The sequence below is a fragment of the Pipistrellus kuhlii genome, unplaced genomic scaffold (genome assembly GCF_014108245.1).
Source record: "Pipistrellus kuhlii isolate mPipKuh1 unplaced genomic scaffold, mPipKuh1.p scaffold_m20_p_2, whole genome shotgun sequence".
Lineage (NCBI taxonomy): Eukaryota > Metazoa > Chordata > Mammalia > Chiroptera > Vespertilionidae > Pipistrellus > Pipistrellus kuhlii.
In genome coordinates, this window is record NW_023425515.1 from 167,713,780 (window position 1) to 167,740,307 (window position 26,528).

At 40.0% G+C, this 26,528-nt stretch overlaps 1 protein-coding gene across 4 annotated transcripts in view; it reads left to right on the forward strand.

Annotated features, from left to right (window-relative positions):
* Positions 1-23,599, forward strand: part of CCDC30 (coiled-coil domain containing 30) — a 63,580-nt gene extending 39,981 nt beyond the window's left edge. Inside the window, exons 9-15 of one of the 4 annotated variants that reach the window (XM_045584690.1) lie at positions 4,421-4,583; positions 7,935-8,047; positions 14,298-14,439; positions 17,499-17,635; positions 20,681-20,795; positions 22,710-22,777; positions 23,116-23,599. In XM_045584690.1, coding sequence (XP_045440646.1) covers positions 4,421-4,583; positions 7,935-8,047; positions 14,298-14,439; positions 17,499-17,635; positions 20,681-20,795; positions 22,710-22,777; positions 23,116-23,158 — 781 coding nt within the window. In that variant the 3' untranslated portion in view covers positions 23,159-23,599. Of the gene's footprint in view, positions 1-4,420; positions 4,584-7,934; positions 8,048-14,297; positions 14,440-17,498; positions 17,636-20,680; positions 20,796-22,709 lie in introns of all 4 variants that reach the window. The other 3 variants (XM_045584689.1, XM_045584691.1, XM_045584692.1) reach the window with 3 other exon arrangements.
* Positions 23,600-26,528: the final 2,929 nt, after the last annotated feature.

Genomic DNA, 26,528 nt, shown 5'->3' on the forward strand with positions numbered 1-26,528 from the left:
GGTGGGAGAAAAGCAAAGGGGAGGGAGTTACTTCTGGGATTGGATAAAAAGTAAAATGGTAGTCACATGCTTCTTTTACCTAGGTGAGCATAGGATAGTTAACAGTCAACAATTAACACATAACAATTAATACAAATAGCAGTAACAATGAGGGAATGTATGGCCCTGGTGCATTGGTTTGTCCTGAAGGGTCCAGAAAAAAAGGGAATTTACAAGTTACCCCAATATTCCAAAGGTGTGTTATCTAGATGCAAAAAGACAATAGGCTCAGTTAAGATCAAAATTGATCTTTGTCAGGGATGATAGTGGAGAGGAGCAGAGTTTGCTATCTCCAAATATGCCTCTTTGGGATATTGAGTATTTTATTTAAGCTGGCTAATTTTAACCTGTTAACCGGGGAGTTCCCTTTTTAATTATGCAACCAGTAACAGGCGCATACTCTTTCACTAGGACGTGTCAGTATGTCATGCCCAGAGGATGTAAGTTCATATTATTATTATTTTTTATTTATACTTAATTAAAATAAATGAAATACATATTTTTTCATTTATTTATATATAAAGCACAAAGGAAAATACAAAATTACAAACAAATAGAAAAGAATACTAACAAAAAAATGGAAACATCGAATTAAAAAATTATAAATTTTACAAACAATTACAAAGATTACAAAAAATATATACCGTCCCTCTCAGGGCGCAACATATATTTCAAGGACGTATTCATATGTCCTACCCGTTCCTGATATTGTTTACGTTTGACGTAAACAATAGGTCCCGCTCGGTTAACAGGTTAAGAAACAGGAGACAGAGGAGAACCTCTGAAAGGAAAGTAGAAGTTATTCTTTGTAAAAGGACATTTACATTTGTAAGGTATTTCCCTCACTATTCCATGAAGAGGAGGACATATCTAGAAATTATCAGTGGAGAAGGTGTAGACAATAATAATATGCTTGTTACTGTGCTTTTCCTGGTAACCTTCCATAACTGACTCCCCACCGCCACTATCTTTTTTTTTTTTTTTTTTTTGTCTTTAGCTGAAGATAAAGGTGAAGGCTTTTGACATCTTGACAAGTTATTCAGTGTTCCTGAAGCTCTCCCTTTTTTTGCAGGAAGTATATGTTATTAAACTTCAGTTTGTTTTTCTCCTGCTAATCTGTCTCATGTTAATTTAACTATTAGACAGCCAGAAGAACCAGAGTTGGTGGTAAAATGGCACCAGGGATTTGACCTGTGGAGTCAGACCTTCAGTACTTGAGTTCTGGCTAAGGATTCAGATCCAAGACTCAAACTACAAGAGCAAGTTTATTAGAAAGCTTCAGAGATAGAACTGAGCTGTAGAAGAAATGGCTCAGGAAACAAGTTACAAAGACAAAAGAAGGGTCTTTGGAGAGAGATTGGTACCAGCCTGCTCCTGGCGGGAGGGAGAGCCGCACTGGGTCCTCTGTCTTAGGGTATTTATCTGGAGGTCTCAGGGGCGGATCCCAATAGCATATTCATCAGCTTCCCAGGTGTGTCCTTTTGGGGATGTGGTCCCTACTGCTTGGTCAGTGCCAGAGCAGGGGGTCATTAGTCAATGCCGCTGGTCCTGATGTCAGTCATGGTATTGCTTGTCTGGTTTTGCAGCTTTTCTGAGCCCGGAGCTGAAACAACTGAGGCCTAGATGTTATCTCTGGGGCTAAATGCTTAAAGGAGTGGTCATGCGAGGGCCTGCCTGGGAGTTGCACAAAATCACTCTTCAGCGCCCTGTTCCTCCTCCAAGGGGGTCTACCACATGACTATGACATGCCAGTGGAGGAAAGGTCAGGGGAGGATCCAAGCCGCATGACCATCAATATGCCAGAGGAGGAAAGGTTACACAGGGAGCAAGATCCTTGTTTTCCCAGTTCTGCCTGTTGCTAGTCACCTGGGGCTTTTTGCCCTGGTGACCTTTTGTTCCTGGCCTATCAGTCCTACGCTGCTCTTGTCTGTCTAACTGAAGGGAAGAGGAAAATTTTTTTCTCCCTGACCATAGTGATGATCCCTCTTTCACTTCTGGTATTAGTAATTTATGTTTTCTGTTTCTTGGTTAGCCTAGTTAGAGGTTTATCGATATCACTGATCTTTTCAAAGAGCCAGCTTAAGTTTCATGGTTTCTCTATTGTTTTCCTGTTTTCAATGTCATGGTTTTCTGATCTAATTTTTATTGTTTCTTTTATTCTACTCAATTTAAGCTTATATTGGTCTCCTTCTCTAGTTTTCCTAAGGTGGAAACTTAGATTGTTTATTTTTTTCACCTTTTATAATATTTGCATCTAATGCTATAAATTTCCCTCTAAGCACTCTTTTTGATGCACCTCATGAATGTTATAGGTTGTATTTTCATTTTCAAGTCAAATAAATATAGTTCAAAATATTTTTTAATTTCTTGAGACTTTTTTTTCAAATGCATTTTTTAGAACTGTTTGTTTAATCACTAAATATTTTGGGATTTTCCAGCTATCTTTCTGTAACTGATTTATTTCATACTATTCTTTTAAATAGATGTACAGCATCCTGTTACATCTATCATTATTCACGTTAAATGCATTTTAGACACTTTTGTTTTTATAAATAACTAGAGTCCCAGGGCATGAAATTCATGCCCAGGGGAAGGGGTGTCCCTCAGCCTGGCCTGCCCCCTCGCAATCCAGGACCCCTCGGGGGATGTCCAACTGCCAGTCTGACATCCCTCTTGCAGACATCTCTCTCTCAATCTGGGACTGCTGGCTCCTAACCGCTCGCCTGCCTTCCTGATCACCCCTGACCACCTCTGCCTCAGCCCCCGCCGCTGCAGCTTCTTCCGGAAGGACATCCAGAATGACATCCAGAAAGTTGTTCAGCTATCCAGTCTAATTAGCATATTACGCTTTTATTATTATAGAATTATTATAGATGGTATTATTATCAAACAGGAAAAGTGCATCCACCTGGCACTAGTAGAGCCAAACACTAAACACCAAGAATTGCAGTGGAGAAATATTTGCTAACTTACTATACGTGGCAACACCCCAGAGAATGGGAAGCTAATGCCCAAAAACCTGAGCACCCCAATGGCATGTGGGTTACATAGGGCGAATCACAAGACACCGTGGGTTAGGGTTTGAGAGCTCTGTCACCCCTCTGCCCAGTTTTTTTTTTGGAAAGTAGCCAGGGAGTCCTTCCGCCTTAGGACACAGGTGCTGAAACATAACTTAGGTCAAGATAGTAGTACCTTTAGCTTAGCAGAACGCATACCTTGTGACCCTTAGTGAAGGTGCAGCCATTGTTTTTGTTGCCTCAGGGGGTTAATGACTAGTAAGGGAAGATCTAAGCTTACAGGGCAGGCTGTGAAAATACTGAATAGAATACTGGGGTTACATAGTCAGCAGAAATAATACGCTAAATCAGGACCCTCGGTTTCACTATAAAGAACACCTTCTAGCCGAGACCAGTTTGGCTCAATGGATAGAGCGTCGGCTTGGGGACTGAAGGGTCCAGGGTTCGATTCCGGTCAAGGGCATGTACCTTGGTTGCGGGCATATCCCCAGTAGGGGGTGTGCAAGAGGCAGCTGATCGATGACTCTCTCTCATCGATGTTTCTAACTCTGTATCTCTCTCCCTTCCTCTGTACAAAATCAATAAAATATATATATTTTTTAAAAAGAACACCTTCTACACAAGACTTTGCAACTGCAATGAAATATGTATTATACTAAGGCGAGTTTACGATGCTGTAATATCAGGTAGCAAGGACATCTAACCTGGTCTAGAGAGCTCAAGAAAGCCTTCCTCTAAGAAAGCTATTTAAGCTGAGACTAAGGCAGTTGGCATGGGGAAGCTAAGTAGAGAATATTAGGCAAAGGAAGGCCTAGAAGAGGAAGACAGGGAAAAGGTTGGAGTTGCAGAGGAGGAATAAGTGTGGAGAATGACTTGTTTCAGGGAATGAAAAAAGCTTATTTGGGGGGAGTTCATTTTGGCTGGCACAAAATGTCTGTGGGTACAGGGAGTGGCACGAAAATGAGGCTAGAGAGGCAAGCTAAAATGAGGCTAGCTAGCAAGCCATATTTAAGAGTTTGAACTTTATCTTAAAGTTCAGGGGAACACCCTGACCACCTGGCATAGTTGGTAGGAGTGTTGTCCCTCGCTCTGAAGGACCACGGGCTCCATTCCTGGTCCTGGCACATACCCAGGTTGCAGGTTTGATCCCATTTTGGGGCACATACAGGAGGCCACCAATCCATGTTTCTCTCTCACATGAATGTTTCTCTCTTTCTTTCTCTTCTTTCCTCTGTCTCTAGAATCAGTGAAAAGCATATCCTTGGATAAGGATTTAAAAAACAAAAACAATTTTATCTCAAAGAGTTTCATTTGCAAAGCTTCGCAATTCACGGTGTGATTTTAATGTATATTATTGTCCTCAGGAAACACCTAGATCATGATATAAATGAGCTACGACAAAAAGTGAAAATATTACTGGATAAAGAGAATATACTAGAAACGACCAGTTCTCAGCAACAACACAGAATTCAGCAACAAGAGGCCCAACTTAAACAACTGGAAAATGAAAAAAGAAAGTCTGATGAGGTAAGAAAGTAAATAGACAGGCTTCTCAGCTTTCCAGTTCCCAGAGAGCAGCGGTTTTCAATCAGTGTGCCACAAAACATTTTTAAACATGCAGTATCTCACTCTTTAGTCAGGGCATTGACTTCTTTTCTGTTAGATTGTCAAATAAAAAAATGACTACACCCAACATAACAATAGCCATCTGGTAAAAATGAATCAAAATTACACTTTTTTTGTGTGTCAGATCAGCAAAAACTATAATATATTTTGTTTTGCCACAGAATTTTATTTTTTTATTTTTTAATATATTTTATTGATTTTTTACAGAGAGGAAGGGAGAGGGACAAAGAACTAGAAATATTGATGAGAGAGAAACATTGACCAGCTTCCTCCTGCACTCCCCCAACCCCCCACCGGGGATGTGCCCGCAACTAAGGTACATGCCCTTGACCAGAATTGAACCTGTGACCTTTCAATCCACAGGCCGATGCTCTATCCACTGAGCCAAACCGGTTTTGGCTGCCACAAAATTTTAGTAACTAGTGGATATGTGCCATGAGATGAAATAGGTTGCAGATTGCTGCCATGGAGCAGTAGTTAATAACTTATTGAGCGCCTAGCACTTTACCCATTCATTTAGTCAGGGTTCAGTCAGGAAAGCAGAATTTACTGTAGGTATTTCAATCAGGAAGGGATTTAACACAAGGAATAACATGCTTATAAAACTGTTGCAGACATCTCTCTCTCAATCTGGGACTGCTGGTTCCTAACCACTCGCCTGCCTTCCTGATCACCCCTAACCACCTCTGCGAGTTAGGGATAAGTAGAAGATCAGAAAGAACTGCTATGGCCAGGCCACCCCAAACTCCTTGTACCTCTCATTTCTGTTGTAACACGCTTTATACCAATCATGTGGTCTCCCAAAGTACTTCATGACAGGCAACTATAAACTATAATCTAATCGACCCTTAAGTCATGGGTGTCTAATACTAGTGACAAGATTATACTTGCCTTTACCTCTAACCTGGTCAGATATCCAATCTTTGAGCTCCCCATATTTGAGGACCTGTTCACTGGAGCCATTTCTATAATAGAACCAGATAGTTTATTAGTCAGGGTTAGCTCAGAAAAACAGCTTTCACTTTAGTATAGACTTCAAGCTGGAAGACTTTTTTTTTCTTCTTCTTTTTTTGTTAATCCTCACTTGAGGATATTTTTCCATTAATTTTTTAGGGAGAGTGGAAGAGAGAGGGAAAGTCAGAGGGAAACATCAATGTGAGAGAGACACATTGATTGGTTGCCTGCTGCATGAAACCCAACCAGGGTCCCAGCCGGGGAGGAGCCTTCAACCAAGGTATGTGCCCTTGACCCGAAGCTCTATCCACTGAGCCAAACCGGCTAGGGTGAGCTGGGAGACTTTTTATATAGGTAATTAGATGCTTGCAAAACTATTGGAAAGGCTGATGGAGCAAAAGTCAAGGCAAAGAGCTGCAGAAAATCTGAAAGAGCAGAAATCACAGAGAGCTACTCCCGTGTCAGAAGCTGGAGCCACTGTAAGCTTTTTTCAGCAGAAAGGCTTTGTCAGTTTACATCCTATCAATATCATATCTTTACTCAGCACAGAATACTAGGTGCACTAGTTAATAATGACAGGTTTTATAATCAAAGAAAACAATAATTTCAAGAGAAACGTCAAAAGTGCTTTATTCAAAGTAATGTCCATCACTAGCTACACATTTCCCCATCTTTCAGGCAATTTGTAGAACTTTTCTTGTTTGAGGAAAACCATTCAGGGACTCAATTGTTTCCACTTCGTACATTTTGAAGTGCTGCTCAGAAAGTGCTTGTGCCATGGATCAGAACAAGTGGTAATCTGAAGGAGCAAGGTCTGGTGAATACATTGGTTGGGTTAATACTTCCCAGACAAGATCTTTTAACGTGTCTTTAACTGGTTTTGAAGTGTGTGATGGTGCAGCATCATGAAGCAAAGTTACTTTGCTGTGTCTTCTGGCACATTCTGGTCATTTCATGATCAAAGTGTGGTTTAAATTGATTATTTGTTGTCAGTAGTGATCAGTATTAATGGTTTCACCTGGTTTTAGAAGCTCATAATACACCACACCTTCCTGATCCCACCAAACGCAGAGCACTGTCTTCTTTCCGAAGCGATTTGGCCTTGCAGTCAATGTTGATGGTTGAACTGGATCAACCCATGATTTTGTGCTTTTGGGATTCTCAAAATAAATCCACTTTTCATCGCCAGTCACAATTCGATGCAAAAAAAGACTTTCTTTCGTGATATTGAAGCAACATTTTACTGATGATTTTTCAGTTTTCCATTTGTCTTTCGTTAAGTTGATGTTCCTTCCTTTAATCTTTCCTACTGCTTGTAAATGATCAGAAATTGTTTGCTGAGCAACGTTTAATCTTTCTGCAAGTTGTTTTTGAGTTTGACATGCATCTCCATCCAATAATGCTTATAATTGTTGGTCTTTTTCGGTTGACCTGGATGTTCTTTGTCTTTCACATCAAAATCATCACTTTTAAAGTGTTTAAACCAGTGTTTACGAGTATCTTGAGATGGAGCATGTTCACCATAACCGAAGTATACGATAACTTTTTCTTCAAAATAAAGTAATGAATTAAAACTTCCCACAAACGTTCTTTTTTTGGCATGAAATTTGACATGTTTAAGCATAAAAATATCTATGATGTTAACACCTTCAGCAAATTTTATATATGAAGTTTTGAAACTTGCTGTCAATACAACAAAATAGCATATATATTAAATCGCATATATATCAACCTATGTGTAACTCTATTGAAAAAAATCCACATTATTAACTGGTACACCTAGTATTCTCATTTTATAACATGATTTTCCACCCCTAGCTGATTTTGCTCAGTGGATAGAGGCACAAAATCATGGGTTGGCCGAAAACCGGTTTGGCTCAGTGGATAGAGATTCGGCCTGTGGACTGAAAGGTCCCAAGTTCTATTCCGGTCAAGGGCATGTACCTTGGTTGCGGGCACATCCCCAGTAGGATGCAGCAGGAGGCAGCTAATTGATGTTTCTAACTCTCCCTCTCTCTTCCTCTCTGTAAAAAATCAATGAAATATATGAAAAAATATATTTTTTAAATATTAAAAAAAAAAAATCATGGGTTGATCCAGGTCAACCATGCAGACTGAAAGGTTGCAGGTTCCATTCTGGTCAAGGGTACATGCCAGGGTTGCGAGCTCGATCCCCAGTAGGGGGTGTGTAGGAGGCAGCCAATCAATAATTCACTCTCATCATTGATATTTCTCTCTCTCTTTTCCTCTCCCTTACTCTCTGAAATCAATAATATATGTATATTAAATGTTTTTCAGTATCTCAAGAGCTATCAGGAATTGTCAGAGAAGGTGTCTGGGTTGCAACAAGAAAAGGAAGCTCTACATAAAGAATATGGGGGATTTTTGAAGCAGCTTGATGTCCATGTGAGGTAAACAAAAACAAGTTCTCTTTGGGAGGGAAATGTTTGCTTTGCCACCAATACACCCTTCTCACTTGCCTTCAGGCTTTTTCTCCTCACTATTTTCCTCAACCTGGACCACCCTCTCCCCATTTCAACTCTTTATTTCAAATCATACTTCTTAGACCTTCTCTAAGAAGCCTTTCTTGACACTACCAGCCTGGGCTGGGAGAAGTGTTCATTCTCTGTCTTCCTATATCCCTTAGTATATGCCTCTCTGTACTTAATTAAGAATTTTCCATGTTGTTTTCAAATAATGTGACTTATTGCCTGTCTTCCTCACCATACTGTTGACTTTTCAGGGGCATGGGCCACAGTCTCACTCATTTTTTTATCCATAATTCCTGGTGTATATATAGTAGGTGCTCAATAAAAATGAGAGCTCCTGGAATTCCTGCTCTTTCAGTCCATTTCCTGGTCATCGTTCCACCAGATTTCTCCCACTGTCCTCTGCCTTGAAATGTAGCACAGTAGTTCGAGTATGGACTCTGGAGCCATACTGCCTTGTTACAAATCTTGGTTCTACTAGAAAGTAGCCATGTGACCTTGGGTGAGTTATGTAAACTCCTTGTGTCTGAGGGCTCTCATCTTTAAAATGGGCAAAAGAACAATTCTTATCTCATAAAGTTCTTGTGAGAATTAAATGAGTAAACATGCAAAGTGCTTACTTAGAACAGTGTCTAGTACACAACTATTATTATATCTATTCATTTCTTGTGTTTTCTCTATGACCAATTTCTCTGCTTTCATCTCTGTAATCTTATTTTATTCCTTTATAGACTGAAGTTTCTTATTCTTTTACTAGTATGTTCTTATCTACTATGTTGATGATGGTAATGATGATGACTTAAAAACCAATATTTACTGCTGTCTAGCAGAGAATATTTTTCAGAGTCATTAGTATTCGTTATCTTGCTTTGATTATTATATTGCTGAGAAATGTAGAAATCATGGTCAAGGGAGTACATGTTGTTTAGTTCATGCTGCTTACAAATCTTAGACGAGAACTCAGTCCCCTGATAACCTATGCAATGCTCTTTCTACGTTAGAGGAGGTAAGAAGATGAAGTAATGGATCAGTATATAAAATGCTACAATGCTTGTCAGAGAAATTGATATTTAATATATAATGCTGATACATGTCAGGTAAATATCAAACTCCAAAAGTAAAATTACATTTGATTTTTAGGGAGTTACATTTTCTTTTTTTTAAATATATTTTATTGGGTTTTTACAGAGAAGAAGGGAGAGGGATAGAGAGTTAGAAACATCGATCAGCTGCCTCCTGCAGACTCCCTACTGGATATGTGCCCACAACCAAGGTACATACCCCTGACCGGAGTCAAACCTGGGACCCTCCAGTCCGCAAGCCAACACTCTATCCACTGAGCCAAACCAGTCAGGGCAGAAGTTACATTTTCTTTTAAAAATTTTTTATTGATTTCAGAGAGGGAGGGAGAATGAGAAAGAGATAGAAACATCAATGATGTGAGAGAATCGTTTATCAGTTGCCTCCTGCATGCCCCACACTAGGGATTGAGTCCACAGCCCAAGCATATGCCCTGGCCGGGAATTGAACTGTGACCTCCTGGTTCATAGGTTGATGCTCAACCATTGAGCCATGCCAGCCAAGGCAACAATGCAAATTTTTTAATGGAAAAAACACACACCTAGAATCCATCCCATGTTCACTCCTTGTTCTCTGTCAACAATATATTTTTTTAAATATATTTTAATGATTTTTTACAGAGAGGAAAGGAGAGAGATAGAGAACTAGAAACGTCAATGAGAGAGAAACATCGACCAGCTGCCTCCTGCACACCCCCTACCGGGGATGTGCCCACAACCAATGTACATGCCGTTGACCGGAATCGAACCTGGGACCCTTCAGTCCGCAGACCGACGCTCCCAGTTTCGGCAACAATATACTTTTTTGATTTTACTATCCTAGAAAGAAAAAAGGTTATGTTCTCTTCTTCTTAATACCATCTTATAAGCATTGTACACTGTTGCTACAGTCTTTCAATTTGCTTATTTTTTAAAGCATAATATTTCATCGAGTTGAAACAGTGCCAGTTAAATTGGGTTTGATTGCTAAAGAAGACTAACAGAACCCCCGTGACAGTGCTTACAAAGGTACAGCTCTGCAGGAGAAGGACACAATGTGGCAACAGAATAGAGTCAGGATATATGCCATACCCATGGCTGTCTCACAGCAGGCAGTCCGAGCAGTTAGGCAGGAGCCCCTGAGGTCTTCCCTCTGGAAGGGCCCTGCCTGAAAGCTACTCCTCTCGCGGGTCACGAATCACAGACATGCACTGAACACTTCACAACCAGGGATCCCAAATGGAATCTCTACTAAGATTTATTTATTTATTATTTTAATACTCTGCTGGTCATGTGACTATATCTCTGCAATGTAATCAGCCTTCAAGAGCCAAGCCTGAAGAGCAGAGCCTTCCCGGGTTCTCACTTGAGACTCGTGCAAATCATCAATCTCATTGTTATCAATAAACAGTGCTGACAAGGTGGTGCAAACGGCCAGGAAACTCCGTGGACCTATGGTTACAAAGCAACACACTTGCAATCAGTATTTTCATTCCTTGACCAGTGGTCAGTGCCAAAAACTTTAGCAAAACAGCTCAGGGCAATTCTAGGTCTGCTGGAGTCATAACAAAGTCCTGATTTAGTGAAAATTACTCACTGATCTGTGATTGATATTTTTATTTGAAATAACACTGAAAAATGTTTTTTCATTTAAAATTATTTCCATAAAAAATAAAAAATAAAATTATTTTTATAGCCTGGCCAATGTGGCTCAGTGGTTGAACATTGGCCCAGGAACCCAGAGATCACTGGTTCAATTCCCAGGTTGCAGACTCGATCCTCATTGGGGGGCATGCGGGAGGTAGCAGATAGATGATATTCCTTTCTCATTGATGTTTCTCTCTATCCCTCTCTTTTCCTCTCGCTCAAAAAAAAAATCAATAAAACATTTTAAAATTAATTTTTATAGAATATATTCCCAGAAATGGAATTACTGGTAAAAAAAAAAAAAAAAAAAAAAAAAGAAGCATCATACCAAAACTTTGCCATCATTATATAAGAATAGTAATTTCACCACATCTTCATTAGTATTGGGTGCTGCCATTGATGAAATTTTCACAATATTCTTTTTTTAAATTGAGGTATAACTTACTTATAATAAATGCACAGATTTCAAATGTACAATTTGATGCGTTGCCACAAATGTTTACACAAACATAACCACTACTTCAGTCAGGTACAGAACATTTCCGTTATCCTTAAAGTTCTCTCCGACTTTTTTGCAGTGGATCTGTATCTCCTGCTCCCCCACCCCCACCCGCTCCCAGGCATTCATTCTTCCGGTTTCTGTCTCTCCTAAAACCTCATCGAGGAGGAATCCTACTGCATGTAATCTTTTGTGTCTGAACTTCTTGTGCTTAGCATGTGCTATGAATTTTAATGCTTACATGGTCATAAATTACTTCATTATTATTTTATTTTGAATTTCTTTGATGGGCAGTGAGGCTGAGTATTTTTCTGTGTTATTTGACAGTGGATCCTAACCCTAACTGCATAGGCCTGGGCCCCAACATAGATTAACGAAAGCATTATCTTCAGATAAGGCTTGGGGATTAACATTCTGCTAAAAGCTTCCCCATGTGATGCTGACTTGCATGCAGGCTGAAAACTCAGATTTAGGAATGAAAATGGAAAGAACTGTCAAAACTCTAGGTTCAAAAAATAACACACAAAAAAATTCCCATAAACAACAACAAAAACCCTCTAGGTTCATTTCTGTTTTCATTCCTCTAATCCCCCAGTCCTGACCTTTACAGACAATGCTCTTTTTTTTCCATGTTTTCCCAACCACTCTTCCAGAGGAACAAATTCCTTGCTTCTTTGAGGTAAAAATAATAGAAAGACCATCTGGTTTTACTTAAACATAGCTAAAAGCTGTCCCTAAATTTTAGAGCATCAGGATTGTGCAGCCTCAAGTGCTAGTAGTTAACAAAGCCACGTGTTCAACAGGCAAGTTGGCCAACAGAACTTCTGACCAAACCCAGAGGTGTGCCAAACATCGAGCCAGCAACGGCAAGGGAAGGGCTGAGCCCTCACTTTACTGCATCAGCATAATCTTCAGACCATGCATAACACAACAGGAAGAAACCTAAACATGCCAAAACCGGTTTGGCTCAGTGGATAGAGCGTCGGCCTGCAGACTGAAGGGTCCCTGATTCGATTCCCGTCAAGGGCATATACCTTGGTTGCAGGCATATCACCAGTGGGGGGGGGGAGCTGATCGATGATTATCTCTCATCGATGTTTCTAACTCTCTGTTCCTCTATCTTCCTCTCTGTAAGAAATCAATAAAATATATTAAAAAAAAAAAAAAAGAAAGAAACCTAAACATCCAGCAATAGGAACTACCCTGTTTCCCCGAAAATAAGACAGTGTCTTATATTAATTTTTTCTCCCAAAGTTGCGCTAGGTCTTATTTTCAGGGATGTCTTATCTTTCCATGCGCTAGGTCTTATTTTCGGAGGATGTCTTATTTTCGGGGAAACACGGTAGTTAGATCTAGTATAATACATTCATGGAACATATTGATATTACAACTGAAAGAGATGGTGGCTATGAAGACTAGATAGCATAGGAAAATCATTATGATATAATCAGTGACAAGAGCATAAGATAAAAGTTTTAATGTAGACCATTTAAACAAAAGATGCTTACAAAAAGACTAACAGGAAATACAACAGTATTACAATACTGATCATATTGGAAGTTGGATTCTTTTCCAAATTTTCTAAGTTTAGTATGAGCCAAATTTTCCTTTCTTTAAAAAAAAAAAGTGTTTTTATTGATTTCAGAGAGGAAGAGAGAGAGAGAAACAACAGTGATGAGAGAGAATCTGGGATCAAGCCTACAACCCAGGCATGTGCCCTGACCAGGAATTGAACCATGACCTTCTGGTTCATGGGTCGATGCTCAACCACTGAGCCACACTGGCCTGGCAAAATTTCCTCTTTAAGGCTGAATTATTTTCTATTGTATGTACACACCCTATCTTGTTTATCTGTTCATCAGTTGGTGGAAATGTGGGTTGTTTCCACCTATTGGTTTTTATGAATGGTGTTACTATAAACATTCATATACATGTTTTTATGCACGTTTTCTTTTTTAAAAAATGTTTTTATTTATTTTAGAAAGAGAGAAAAAACATCAATGAGAAAGAAAAACATCAATACACTGCCTTATGTGTGTCCCCTACTGGGGATTGAGCCCACAACCTGGGCATGAGCCCAACTGGGAATTGAAGCAGTGACCTCTTAGTGCATATGAAGATGCTCAACCAACTGAGCCACACCAGCTGGGCCATGTTTTCATTTTCTTGGACTTTCTCTAGGAGTGGAACGGCTGGATCATATGGCTCTATATTTAATCATTTGAGGAACTGCCAGGCTTTCTCCAAAGTGGCTGTACCATTTGATATTCCTAAAACCAGTGTATGAGAGTTTCAATGTTTCCACATCCTTTTTTATCTTAGCCATCCTAGTGGCTGTGATGTTATATTTCATTATAGCTTTCATTTGTGTTTCCTTAATAGCTAATAATGTTGAGCATCTTTTTCTGTGCTTATTGGCGGTAAGATTTATGTCAGAATTATAATAAAGTCTTGAACAGAGGCCTATATAGGATTTGCATTTAGAAGCCCAGACTAAATGAGTCTGGTCATTTAGAAGTCTAGACTCAAGGTAAAGACTGAGAGCAGACCTAGTTATCTGGAAAATAAACAATATTGAAGCAAGTTATATTACTATACAAGGGCATAGCTAAGAACTGGAAAATTTAAAAATGACGACTGAATCAGTGGAGCAGGGGTCAGAAGTCAAGGAGTTTCCAAATTTAAACTTGTAAGCATAGCTTACACTCGTCAGCTCAAGACCAAGATAAGCCAGAGACTTGAGTCCATGGTGATGAATAAAAACTGGTGTTTTGGGGGAGATTATCCTTGGTCCATTCCCCTACTTGAGGGCAAAAAGTACTGCAGAGCTGAGGCAGGACAAGTATCCCTGTCCGGTGCCAGGCCCTGACAAAGCAAGAAGAGGAAACCCAAGAGAGGTGCGTATTGAGGAGGCAAAATAAAATACCACTGTGTTCAAGTGTGCCTGTTTTTTAATTTATTTTTATAGAAACTATAATAAAAAATATCATCATCACAAAACCAAGCTTCATAGAGTCAAGAGTCATTTCGTTCATGAAGTAGAGCTTCGAGATGAGAGAATTAAACTACTTGAAAATGAACTTGGAATACTGCAGCAAAAATTAGAAAAGGTGAGAGTTAAAAAGGTGACAAGCTCACTGATGATGCTGGTCCTGGAAAACCCACTCATTTTAAAAATTTATTTGTGGCCTCTACATAGCCCATGTTTTCATGTCTTTTCTCTGCACCTTCTTTCAATGTCTTTTCTTTGCACCTTCTTTGCCAAAAAGGATTTAAGACTCCTAGTGGTGTTCAAACTGGACCCTGAAAATAGTCTGCACTGCCTGCATATAATTGTGTCTTGCCTTCAAGTGAAAATATATTTTATTTTCTTTTTTAATATTTTATTGATTTTTCACAGAGAGGAAGGGAGAGGGATAAAGAGCTAGAAACGATGAGAGAGAAACATCAACCAGCTATCTCTTGCAAACCCCCTACTGAGGATGTGCCCACAGCCAATGTACATGTCCTTGATTGGAATCGAACCTGGGACCTTTCAGTCCGCAGACCGACGCTCAATCCACTGAGCCAAACCGGTTTCGGCAAAAATATATTTTCTTAAACACCCTTCAGCAAAGAGTTCTGAAACACCTTCAGTAACTCATTCCTTCCTAATTTTTATAACCCCTCATTTGCCTCAAACTCCCGTTAGTTTTAAATGACAGAGAAAATAGGTAATCCATATTTCTTTATCAATCTTTAATTAGTGCCTACAAGCTTATTTCTAAATATTCATGTTTGCCTTATTGCCATTATGACTTGCTGGTGTGTGGGTAGGGAGGACATGGGGAAGGTGGATAGAATCCAAAGTAGAATGGCCTTGAGATCATTAAACTACATACATTTAAAAAGGAGAGCAATGGACTCTGCCAGTAATGTTTTCCCTTCATCTTCCTCATCTGTGACTTGGGGGAAATATATCCCTCCCTCACCAGGATTAAAATATGAAATGGCTAAAGTGGTTCCTGGCACATATAAATTTTTGTAGCCTTCTTTTTGGTATAAAATCTCTTAGGCACATGTTAATCAATGGATGCACAGTTCTCAAGAGAAATTGTTACTAGAATTGGAAATTGCCTAGAGAAGACCCACAGTGGTCCAGATTTTGCTTATTTTAGGGCACATGGACCAGAACCCTGAGCATTAAAAAGCTGGGCTCACTTTCTAAGCACCAAATGTCCAGAAAATAATGTCACCTTTTGGGGCTTAATTTTTCAGCCTTCTCTATATACAGCGAACCAGTTGAGTCCTCTGACTGTTGTGACCATCTAAACCAGATGTCCCAAAAATATTTTACCCTATTATTGGAGCAAGTGTCCTAATTTTTTTTGTTCAAAGAAGTATGGTATTTCCAAAGGGCAGGGTGTCAGTAGCCTGCCCCATTCAATGTCCTTACTAATCCAGTTGTAGCTGCATAGAGTATTATTTTGGGATGGCTCCTTCTATACTCAATACTAACCATAAATGCATTTAAATAATATCAGGGGAGACTACTGTTAGACATTGAAAGGTTCTGGATTAAAGACTAAAATCTGGAATGGTTTGTTTCAAAACATAATATCTCCTTTATAACTCTTTGATGGACAATTTTTTCCTTTTCTTTTTTTTTTTAGATGTAATTGACATACAACATTATATTTGTTTCAGGTATATATCATAATGATTCTATATTTGTATATATTACAAAATGGTCCCCACAATAAGTCTAGCTAACATCCATCACCGTAAATCATTATACATTTTTTTGTGATAAGAACGTTTTAAAATGTACTCTTAGCAACTTCCAAATATAAAATGTAGTATTGTTCACTACAGTCACCATGCCAGACATTACATCTCCATGGCTTTTTTATCTATAACTGGAACTTTGTGGCCTTTGACTCCACCAATTTGTTGTCAGTATCTATGAGTGTGTTTGTTTTTTTATTTAAGATTCCACATATATGGGCAATCTTTTCTGAATGTTCTATATTGGTATATTACTTAAAAGAAAGAAAGAAAATTACCCCTCTTAACTCTGTGATTCACCCCTCTGCCAGAGGTCATTCTTCTCCAAGCCCACTTCCTCCACCATTGGCAGGTGAGGAACACACATGAAAAGGTGAAAGTTCTTGTCTGCTACTATTTTGTTGTTAATCCTTACCAAGGATATCTTTCCATTGATTTTTAGAGAGAGTGGAAGGGAGGGAGGGAGGGAGAGAGAGAGAGAGAGAGAGAGAGAGAGAGAGAGAGAGAGAGAGAGAGAGAAACATTGATGTGTCATCAGTGGGTTGCCTCTTGCATGCACCCTGGCCAGGGCCAAGATGGAGTCTGCAACTGAGGTATGTGCCTAATCGGAATTGAACCCAGGATGACGCTCTATCCACTGAGACAAACTGGCACCCTGTCCTTAGCTACTATTGACAGTCACTGGTGAAATGAGAAGGGAATTTCTAGACTTTGACCCCTAAAGTCCTCAACAACATCTACTGAGTCACTATAAGAACGTTAAGGCTTTTTCCACACACAAAAATACTCCTTTTTCATTTTAGCTACTTCATTAGCTATTGTTTTAAGGGGAATCATTGGTAAGAAAATGAAGCATGGTGCCCAGCTAGAGATCATTTCAGCATCCTCGCTGCCCAAATCCTATTAGTGCCTGGCTGACATGCTTGACTTGCCAACCCAACTGAGATCCTGATACTGTTTGCCAAGTCAGGTGGCTGAATTCCCATCTTCCTCTCTTTGCCTTAAAAAACCCACAACTACAAAGCAAATGGAAATCTATTATGGGGAAATTTTTATTTAAATTCTCAATCTGGAGTTTTAGAAAATTCGGTTGTATTTGTGATTTGATATTAATATAATTAGAACATAGAGAAGATTTTACCTTATTAGAAGTTGAGCGCTCAGATAACCCAAAAGAATGAGTAAAAACCCAAACAGAATACATGACATATCGATACGTCCCAAAATATATATTAGAACAATCTAGCTGACAATGTCAGCAAAAAGGTGAAAACAGTCTAGACCGCAAGAGAGGAAAAATAAATAAGGGAAATTGGCTATCGGAGTTATAACCAGGCTGACGTTCTTAAATTGATCATTTTTCCTCCTGTGGTAATTAGAGGGCTTTTGCTTTTACTCATAGGAGAAGGAATTCCAGGACCAAGTCACTGCCCACAATGATAAGCTACTCCTAGAAAATAGGAAGCTTCTGGAGCAGCTCATAGAGAAAGAAAAATTGATCCATGACAACCAATGCACGATATCTTCTGCTCAGCACAGGTGGGTGTGGCCCTGCCAGAGTTGCCAGTGAACTCCAAATGAGATGTTTCTCCCTCAACAGAGAGATGCTTCCTGAGACTGTCCTGGGAGCTCATGTCCTATCTCATCACTGTTGCTCTGTTGTCTGCTGTTTTCAGCAGTTCATACAAGGGGCAGGAGTTGTGAAATTACAGAGAAAAATATCATGGAGAAGGTGGGCTGGCCATTCAGGTAGGCTCTTTCATAATGGGATTGCCTCCTTGAGGACCCACTATGTTCATTCTGGCCTATCACTTTGTGTGTGTGGACACTCATTTTTGTCATTTGATACCTATGGAATCAAGGTAGGCCAACAGAGAAACGGGCTCACACTAGTAATTTAAATTCATGAAACTCACAGGCAACCAATGTATTAATTTGTGAGGAGAATATTCTCAGCAGATAAGAATGCACATGTCAGCTAGCTCAACCATCCTCTCCTCTCTATAGGAAACGTTAGTTACTATCAAAAGTTTCCTCAGAACACAGAATTAGGGCAAAAAGAGTGGGTTGATCTTAACAGACAGTATCACTAATAATACCTATAATGATTAACACTTTTTTGAGCATTTGCTATATGCTAGGCACTGTTCTAAGCTACCTCTAAATATATTTATTTTTTTGTTTTCATTCCAATCCCAGGAGGGAGACATTATTATAACCTATTTTATGGGTGAGAAGCTGAGGTCCAGATTGGTTAGGCAGTTTAGTCAGTGTCAGGGCAGCCTGATACCAGACCTCACGGCACTGCAGCCTGAAGAGAAATCTGCCAAGCAAACTAGAACTTTCCACTGATATGGATGCATGCTGCTCCAGGCAGGCATGGAGAATCTCAGATTACCTTTTACTATCTATTTACCCCCTTTTATATATTCCACATAATTTATTGCCATTACTTCTGACTGTCTCAACACAATTGACTCTTTATTTTTTTTTAATATATTTTATTGATTTTGTACAGATAGGAAGGGAGAGAGATAGAGAGTTAGAAACATTGGTGAGTCATCGATTAGCTGCCTCTTGCACACCCCCTACTGGGGATATGCCCACAACCAAGGTACATGCCCTTGACCGGAATCGAACCCGGGACCCTTCAGTCCCCAAGTCGATGCTCTATCCACTGAGCCAAACCGATTTCGGCACACAATTGACTCTTTAAAATGAAACTCAGCTCCCTGAAATTCCTCTTGCCGTGTCTCCCCATTAATACTGTCTTGCCCTCCTGAAGACACATTTGGTCACCAGGACTTGACTTATATTTCCTCAGTAAGCTTCTCTATGGAGGGAGTTTTCCTCATTTTACAGATGAGAAAACTGAGGCTCAATTTAATAATTTGCCATGGTCACACAGCTAGTAAGTGGAAAAACTCAAACATAAACCTCTGATTAAAACTATTGCACTCTCATGTGTCCCATATAAACTGCATCCCTGCAGAGTGGGGCTGGCAAAGCAATGAGGTCCTTGGGCTTTACAACTTTAAAAATTCTGGATTGGCAACCCAGCTCTATGACTTCTAGTTTTATCTTCTTACACAAATTACTGTCCCCTCTCTGAGCTTCACTTTCATCACCTGTAAAATGGGCTTTATAACAGTATCTTGTGAAGTTGTTATGAGAATTATATGAGCTAATTAGAGGCCTGGTACACAAATTCATGCACCAGTGGGGTCCCATGGTCTGGTGTGTGGGATCGGGCTGAAACTGGCTTTCCAACATCCCCTGAGAAGTCCCAGATTGTGAGAGGGTACAGGCCAGGTTGAGGGACTCCACTAGTGTACAATCAGGGTCTAGGAGGGACGTGGGAGGGCTCCAGGGAGAGTCCAGGTGATCTCTCTCAGTGCCAATCAGCGGACCCCAGCAGCAAGCTAACCTATTGGTCAGTGCAAATCATAGCAAGCAGTTGAGCTGCCTTAGCATATCATTAGCATACTAGAGACCCAGTGAATGAAAATTCGTGCACTTGGGGGGGGGGGGGGGGGTCCCTCAGCCCGGCCTGCACCCTCTCACAATCTGGGATCCCTTGGGTAGGGTCTCTAGACCTGGCCTGAGATCAGGGCCTATGGGGCTTTCCTTCCCTGGACTGCAGGCAGCTGGCCCCACCCCTGCAGCTGCCACTGCTTGCCATCTGTGCAGCACTGCCCCCGCCTCCCCTACCACCAGTGGCCTCCCTCTGCAGGTGACAGGCTGGGGTGCAATGGCTTGGCTAGCCTGGGGTTCCCTCTTTCTTTGCTGGGGGGCAGGGCCAGCTCTGCAAGGGGCCGTCTGCCTACCTGATCTCCCCTAACCACTCGCCTACCTACCTGATTACCCCTAACTGCTGGTCTGCCTACCTGATCACCCATAACCCCTCTGCTGCCTGGCTGATTGCCCCTTACTGCTTGCTTAGGGGCAGAGCCAGCACTGACTTCCAGTTGGTCAGCTTCTGGTTGTACTGGTCATTACAACCCAGAGTTTTTATATATTAGGATAACACTTTGATTGGTTGAATGATTCCATAGTGTAATGGTTAGCACTCTGGACTCTGGTTGGTTGAATGGATGACTGGCTGACCAGACGCTTAGTATATTAGGCTTTTATTATATAGGATACATGAAGTGCTTTCTGTGTGGATAGGTTCCAGTGCCTAAGTGCATGGTAAATACTCAGCAAATGCTTGCTGCTACTGCTGCTGCTGCTAATGTATGGGATGACTGCATGAGATCAAACCAGATGCAGGCTGTGTAGTTACTGTATTTGAAGTGATGCAGAGTCTCTTCTTTCAGTTCCACTGCTAAATGGGATCATATCCTTCCTGATGTGACTCAAGGGCTAGAAATATGACTTTCATTCTCTTGCACATAGTATGTCTCTGCTCTCAGTAGGTATTGAATGACTATGTACATGCAAGAAGCTTATTAATTTTCACTTGGTATGCCAAAGTTGGTTCTAAAATCTGGGCTAAGACCCAGAGTTAGTGGGAAGTGGGATATAGTTTTTAATGATAATGTAGAAATTTTTAGTCATGCCTCTGATTTATCTCATTCTTAGAGTACTTTTCCTGGATAAAGAAAATAAGCAATTACAGGAAAATAGTCTCCAGCTCACGGAGCAGGTTGGCCTCTTAGAACGCATTATAAGAAGCATCCAGATTTGCAGAGGAGAGGTAAGATATGAGCTCCCTGGTAGGTGTTTAATATGAAGTTTAAAGTGCCTGGCCTGTTGTTAAGGTTGTTCTGTTCTCTCTTTCCTTCATCTCCTTTATATAGCTGTCACCTGAACTTGGCTTCATGGTGGACTGTGGCTCATTGCCTGCATACCAGGGCAGCAGCCCCTGAGTCTGTCCTTGGCCAGCTTTGCTCTTCTTTGGGTCAGCTTTTACTAAACACTCTCCTTCTGTGTGGTCCCAGGGCAATTTGTGTATGCCTCATAACTTCTTCCTTCACACACTCTATTGTCATTACCTTTTTACTTCTTCTCCATCTCATCAACTCAGCGATGAGATCCTGGATCAAAGATTGTATCTTATATGTAATTGTATCTATGCACAGGTGCTCCAAAAATATTTGAGAATGAATTAATATTAAATGTCTTCACACGTATGCCTCATTCTCAACAACCCTGCTTGCCATGTATAGCTCCAGTCCAATCTGAGAGATGAGCAAATCTGAGGTTCAGAGAGGTAAAGTGAAGCTAGTCTGATCTGGCAAGAAGTCAAATCTAAGGAAAACATCTGAGTCAGAAAAAAGCAATTATGTTACAAAAATCCAAGCAGACAGGTAATATAGGTTCAGACAAGGTCCAGTGTCTGGTTGGTGAGCAAGTCAGCAAGAGGAATTTCAGTGAGCTAAGATGCATTTTAAGTCCAGGACAGGGCTTCTTGCTTTCTTCCCTGGCTTGTATCATAGGTTATATGTTTCTTCCTAGGGTACTTATAATATTATCCCTACTCATGAAAACTTTAAGATCTATTCTCTTAACAACTTTCAAATATACAGTATTGTTAACAATAGTCATCATGTTGGACATTACATCCCAGAATTTATCTTGTAGCTTTTGACCATCTTTACCTAATTCTCCGACCTCTACCTCTAGCAACCACAGATCTTATCTCTGTTGCTATGAGTTTGTTCATGAGATTTCAAATACAAGTGAGGTCATATGGTATTTGTTTTTCTCTGACTTATTCCACTTAGCATAATGTCCTTAAAGTCTACCCATGTTATCACAAATGGCAGGATTTCCTTCTTTTTTATGGCTGGATAGTATTCCATATTGTGTGTGTTTGCATGTGTGTTTAACAATTTCTTTATTCGTTCATCCATAATGGATACTTGGTGGTTTCCATGTCTTGGCTATTGTAAATAATGCTGCGCTAAACATGGAGTGCAGATATGTCTTCAGGGTAGTGATTTTGTTTCCATTGGATAAATACCCAGAGTAGAATTGCTGGATCATATAGTTTTATTTTTAATTTTTGAATATATTTTTATTGATTTCAGAGAGGAAGGGAGAGGGCGGGAGAGATAGAAACATCGGTAAGGGAGAGTCACTGATTGGCTGCCTCCTGCACACTCCACACTGGGGATCGAGCCCACAACATGGGCAGTGCCCTTGATCACATCGAACTCAGGACCCTTCATTCTGCAGACTGGAGCTCTGTTCACTGAGCCAAACAAGCTAGGGCTATTTTTAATTTTTTGAGGAACCTCCATACCGTTTTCCATAGTAGCTACTCCAATTTATATTCCTATAAATAGTGCACGAGGGTTCCTGTTTCTCCACATCCTCATCAGCACTTACCACCTCTTATCTAACAGGTGTGAGGTTAGGGGGATTACATTTTTAACAAAAAACATATATATATATAATCATTAAAGCATAATATGCTAATTAGACCAGAAGTCCTTCCAGAAGAAGCCACGGGATTGAGGCAGCCACCACGGTTGTGAAGGCCTACTCTTGCATGAATTTCGTGCATTGAGCCTCTAGTATATATATATATAAAGCATAGTTCTAGGATCATAGTGCCAATGATTTATCATTAGAAATTTTAAGTTAATGCTTTCTTGCCTTTTAGGAAACAATACTGACTGGCAGCTCTGAATATGACCCATTGAATAAAATCTTGCCCCTACCAAACTCCAGGTTAGTAAAGTCGAGACAGTCATCTGTATGATTGAGAGTCATGGCTGACTAATCAGTTGTGAGTTGCTGGCTTGAGAAAGCATAGCATTTAGGGGTAACTTCCTCTCTATATAGTATTTAAACCTTCCAGTTTCTTCTCCCCTCACCACTGCCTCACCCCGACACCTAACAGAATTCTGACTCACGGTAGAAGATAATCCATAAAGGTAATTTTATTTGGCTGTCTTTGTGTTTGATAATCGTCAAAACTGAAATCCTATTGAAGCCTTATCCCATTACCCAAAAATGCTGGCAAGAGACCCTATGCACCTAAGTTTCTCACATGTGGCCTTTCTTAGTTTTTCTATAACAGGTTTGGTAGAGTCCATCGAAAGTCTTTAAGAAACTAAAGAACACAAGTCAGAAGAAGCAGTGGCAAACCCTGAGTCCCTCGAGTCTCTTTCCTGTTCACAGAATTCTGAAGCTGGATACATATACACACTGTGGCTTCTCTGAAAAAAGATACATCTCTGAACAAGTCCAAAAGTCAGAACTATAAAATCACTGATGTCTAAACTAGACTAGTCAAAGCTGCTCACTTAAAACTTGGACGTGAAGGTGGAACATGAGATGGAGAAATTATAATAGATTTCCTGCTGGACATCAATCAGGAGTCTTCAAAATTGCTGTTAAGTTCATTAAACCAGTTCTAAATATAGATTTTTCAAGTTTGTTTGATATTGATAAATATAGTGACTTAAATTGGTGGTTTAATTAGGTTTCTGTTCAACAGAACACATACATGGCTAATTCAGCATTCTTTCCTATTTTTATGGGTATTTTCTTTTTTCTTTTTTTTTATTATTTTTTTAAAATATATAGAGGAAGGGAGCTAGAAACGTCGATGAGAGAGAAACACCAACCAGCTGCCTCTTGCACACCCCCTACCGGGGATGTGCCCGAAACCAATGTACATGCCCCTGACCAGAATCGAACCTGGGACCTTTCAGTCCGCAGGCTGATGCTCTACCACTGAGCCAAACCAGTTTCAGCGGTATTTTCTTTTCTTTTTTAATTAAAAACAATGCAATAATATGAAAGAAAGTATTTTAAAAAGAAGGAAAAAAAACTTTTATAATCCCAAATTCTTTTTAAAAATATATATATATTTTTTTATTGATTTCAGCAAGGAAGGAAGAGGGAGAGAGAAATAGAAACATCAATTGTGAGAGAATCATTGACTGGCTGCCTCCTGTATGCCCCCACTGGGGGTCGAGCCCACAACCCAGGCATGTGCCCCTGACTAAAATCGAACCTGGGACCCTTCAGTCCACAGGCCGAGGCTCCATCCACTGAGCCAAACCGGCCAAGGCAATAATCCCACATTCTTAACACTGTATTTTCATTTGGAGTTATTCCCTTCTGGTTCTTATTCAAATTCATATATTTTAATGGTTATTATATTTTCATAGTCTAATTTTTAATTTAATATACCATAAAACATTCTCCCATATTTAAACACTTTACAATTATTCTTTCAATAGCCAGGATATTCTGTCATGTTCATGATCTATAAATTTTCTTGTTATTTGTCATCCAAGTTGTTTCTACTTTTTCACTATTTAAAAATTATGCTGCAGTGAAAGTCTTTGTGAAGTTAGTTCCTTTCTTCTCTTAAATTAATCCAGAATATAAATTCACAAGGTTAGCATAATTGGGTTAAAGGATATAAATTTTATATATTCAATAGTTTTGGTACAACACATGTCTCATTGCTCTTAAAAAAATGATTGTGTCAATATACTGTTTCTACAGTCAATCTCTTTAAGTCTCAGTTTTATTTATTAATTTTTAATTAATTTCAGAGAGGAAGGGAAAGGGAGAGACAGACAGAAACATCAATGATGAGAGAGAATCATTGATCAGCTGTCTTCTCTTTTACGCCCCACAACTGGGGACCAAGCCCACAACCCAAGCATGGGCTCTGAGTGGGAATCGAACCAGTGATCTCCTGGTTCCAAGGTTAACGCTCAACCTCGGAGCCACACTGTTAGGTTAGCTTCAGTTTCTTGATGCATAAAATAGTACAATAGTAGTTTCTATCCCATAGGGTTGTGAGGACCAAATGAAATGAAGTGTGGATTTTGCACTGACTAATTGCTTAATAAGTGCTAGAGATCGTCATTTATTTTTACTTGCAGTTTGTGTGTACCAGTTTTTCTACAGTCTCATCAACATTAGATATTATCAATTAAAATTTTTATTCTAAAATACTTGGTATAAGCCAGCCAATGTGGCTCGGGTTGAGCATTGACCTATGAACTAGGAGGTAGGTCATGGTTTGATTTCCAGTCAGGTTGTGGGCTCGAATCCGTGTGTGGGGTGTGGAGGAGGCAGCCGATCAATAATTCTCTCTCATCATTGATGTGTATGTTTGTTTGTTTTCTCTCTCCCTCTCCCTTCCTCTCTGAAATCAATAAAAATACAGTAAAGTACTTGTTAAAAAACTATCCTGAAGGGCAATTTCTGCTTCTTCTTCCCCTTTCCTTCTTCCTTCATCTTCAATCAGAGATGGAGGAGGAGAAGGGAAAACGCAAAAATAAAAGAGACTCCCGTAAGTTGAGACATACTGAATTTTTATGTGTGACTCCTGCTTCCTCAGACCACCAACAAAGAAGGATGATCAAAGGATATAGGAAATAATAGGTATGATACTGAATGCATGCTCTGACTCCAAATCTTGCCCACATTCACCTTCTTTCACTCAATCATTGAATCCATTTATTGAATTCCTACTTTTTCACTATTTAAAGATTGTGCTGCTGTGAAATTCTACTCTTCAATAGTAGACACTAGGCACACCTGTGAAGACAGACAAGGAGAGTCTCTGCTTTCATAGTTAATATGCTATTATGTTGGAAGGTATGCTTGTGTGGCAGGGGTTGAGGTAGAGAAACTGACCATATAATTTTGGATGGTAAGTGACATGAAGAAAATAAATCACTGATGTATTTGTATAAGTGACTGAAGACTACTTTACATTGGATGCAACGTTCCCATCTAAGTGACCTCTGAGTGAAATGTAAACTACAAGGCGCACTCTCTGCCCCCATTAGGATCCAGAAAAGTATTAAAGACAGTTAACAGCGAGCACCAGGTCCTTAAGAGAGTACAATAGTTTCCCCTATCTGAGAAGGATACATTCCAAAACCCCCAGTGGATGCCTGAAACCATGAATGGTACTGTATTCTGTATATATTATGTTTTCCTATGATAGATAATTGATAAACTAGGCACAGTACGAGATTAACAATAATAGGTCAATTATAATAATCTATATATATAAAACCCTAGTATGCAAAAAGACCAAATGGCCAGACAGCTGAACAACCAGTCACTATGACAATGCACTGAGCACCAGAGGGTGTGCGCAGAACATGGCAGGCGTCAGCAGCAGGCAGCAGAGCATGGACCATGGCAGGTGTGGCCATGATGGGATGGTGGAGCAGGTGAGTGGGGGCGCCAGACCAAGGCGGGGTGCCGGTCACTGTCATTGGGGCGAGGCTCTGATGGTTACTGAAAATGCTTTGCTTCCGCATGCTGTGGTCCTGCCTGGTGCTCACACCTGCTGCTGATACCAGAGTCACCGCTTGCACCTGCTGCTAGTGAGAAGGCTAAAAAGGGCTAATTCCAAGGTAACCCTGATATTTGGGGGATAGTGATCTGAATCCAATCCAGCAAGCTCAATGTACATTTCTGATAACCTATAATT